General features: G+C 62.3%; 1 protein-coding gene across 1 annotated transcript; it reads left to right on the top strand.

Annotated features, from left to right (window-relative positions):
* Positions 1-17: 17 nt before the first annotated feature.
* Positions 18-1,977, top strand: CRYBA2 (crystallin, beta A2). The gene is made up of 3 exons (XM_010083738.1): positions 18-204; positions 627-768; positions 1,831-1,977. Exons 1-3 carry the CDS (start codon positions 44-46, stop codon positions 1,975-1,977), a joined length of 450 nt encoding a protein of 149 aa, XP_010082040.1. The 5' UTR covers positions 18-43.
* Positions 1,978-2,057: the final 80 nt, after the last annotated feature.

Below are 2,057 nucleotides of genomic sequence, written 5' to 3'. Positions count from 1 at the left end.
TTGGGGTGATGTATGGGGCTCTGCCGGCAGCTGAGCGACCCGCATGACCAGCAGCGAAGCCATGGACACCCTGGGGCAGTACAAGATCACAGTGTGGGAGGAAGAGAGCTTCCAGGGCAAGCGCTGCGAGTTCCTCATGGAGTGCCCCAGCATCATGGAGCGTGGCTTCCGCAAGATCCGCTCCATCAAGGTGGAGTCTGGCCCGTAAGTGTCCTGCCAGCCCCGCAGCCCCCTGGCACACCCCGCTCCGGTGAACCTGCTGCTCCCAGGGGACTGTCGGGAGCTGTCTGGGGACCAGGACACCTGGGTCCTTCCTTGGCTCCAACACAGCCTTCTTGTGCATCCTCCATCCCTGCGCTCCTTGCGTGGTGCCTCAGCTTCCCCATCTGCAAAGCAGGGAGACCTTTCTGAGCTGAGGCATGGGTCGGAGGCACCGGTTTGGCCCTGGGGAGAGGGGTCCCGCTCCCAGAAGGGATGTTTGCTGCTGGGAAGGACCCTGACCTCTGTGACAGACCCACACCCCTCCGGGATGTCTCCATCCCCTGCGCAGGGGACAGAAGCCAGCCCTGGGCTGAGCCAGGGGGCTGTACCACCATCCCTGAGGGCTTTCCTCCTCTCCCCTCCAGCTGGGTAGGCTTTGAGTACCCTGAGTACCAGGGGCAGCAGTTTATCCTGGAGAAGGGTGACTATCCCCGGTGGGAGGCCTGGAGCGGGAACAGCGGCTACCGGACCGAGCATCTCCTCTCTTTCCGACCCGTCAAGTGTGCGGTGAGTTACGGGGACCCCACTGCAGGCAGAGCCTCCCCCCTGGCAGCCCAGTGCAGAGGCAGAGCCGGGGGATGGAGGCAGATGACAGACAGACAGGAGGACGGATTACGTGGGATGTGGGATGGAGGGGTGAGGCATGCACAGAGGTACCGAGGGATGTGGGGGTGGCTGCACCCACTGGCTCCTGCCTCCCTGCAAGGATCCTGGGATGCTCTTTAGGCTTAAAATTTAGCCTGAAACACTGTCTCAGCTCCCTCTGCTTTGTGCATTGGGGAGCCACCTCCCAGGCTGGGGTCCCCAGCCCTTGTCCCCCCACCCCTGATACCCAGAGATGGGGTGAGCAGAGAAGAGCTGGCAGGACTGCAGGGATGCTCAGGGTGGGGTGTCCGCCCCCCTCCCGCCCGGGGTACCAAGCCAGGGCCAGGCAGATGCAGGCTCTATCGCTCCATCTGCAGAGACACTGGTTCTCGCAATAGCGGCACGTCTGCGCCTCTGAGCGGGGAGTCCCCCCCCAACTTTTAATAATCACTAGGCAGATATGCTTGGGCTTTAATAAAGGGGATGTGATAAGATCACTCCTTGCTGGCAGGACTGCTCCTCGGTGCAGATAGATGTGGGTGGGGGCTGGGCATGGGGGGACAGTGCCGCATTGCAAAGTGTCCCAGCAATTAACCCCTCGGTGCCCAGCACTCAGCAAAGCCCCAAAGAGCCGGGGGACTGCTCTCAGCAGCCCGCTTTGCCCTGCAAGCCTTCTGCAACATCGGGGAGCGGGAGAATGCTGAGGACAAGAACCCATGTGGGAGCAGAGGATGCGGCCGCTGTCACCCTCCCTGCAGCTGTGCATGGGGACCACAGGGACATGAGAGCAGCATCCTCTGGGCAGCCCTGGGGTGTCCCGGTGAGGGGTTGCCAGGCTGAAGGACAACCCCAAACCTTGCAACAAAGCCAGGCACAGTCCCAGGCCTCCCACTGTGCTTTGGCACATGTCCCCCTGATGCCACATCCCTGATCCCTGCCTGAGCCGTGCTGTCCCTGCTGATCCCCAGCCCTGTCCCTCCATAGAACCACAATGACAGCAAAGTCATCCTCTACGAGGCGGAGAACTTCCAGGGCCACAAGTTTGAGCTGAGTGATGACTATCCCTCGCTGCAGGCCATGGGCTGGGGCAACAAGGAGGTGGCATCCATCAAAGTGAACGCCGGAGCGTGAGTCCCACCAGCGGGGAGGTGGGCAGTGGGGGCTGAGAGCAGGGGTCCAGGGAGCACCTCCCTCCTGCATAGCCCCAGGGA

The sequence above is a fragment of the Pterocles gutturalis genome, unplaced genomic scaffold (genome assembly GCF_000699245.1).
Source record: "Pterocles gutturalis isolate BGI_N339 unplaced genomic scaffold, ASM69924v1 scaffold7495, whole genome shotgun sequence".
NCBI classification, from domain to species: Eukaryota; Metazoa; Chordata; class Aves; order Pterocliformes; family Pteroclidae; genus Pterocles; species Pterocles gutturalis.
This window is presented reverse-complemented; position numbering and strand designations above follow the sequence as displayed.

Coding starts and splice junctions, on each gene's coding strand:
- CRYBA2 (XM_010083738.1), top strand. CDS start 44: ATGACCAGCAGCGAAGCCATGGACACCCTGGGGCAGTACAAGATCACA. Junction 205..626: donor ATCAAGGTGGAGTCTGGCCC/GTAAGTGTCCTG, acceptor TCTCCCCTCCAG/CTGGGTAGGCTTTGAGTACC. Junction 769..1,830: donor TCCGACCCGTCAAGTGTGCG/GTGAGTTACGGG, acceptor GTCCCTCCATAG/AACCACAATGACAGCAAAGT.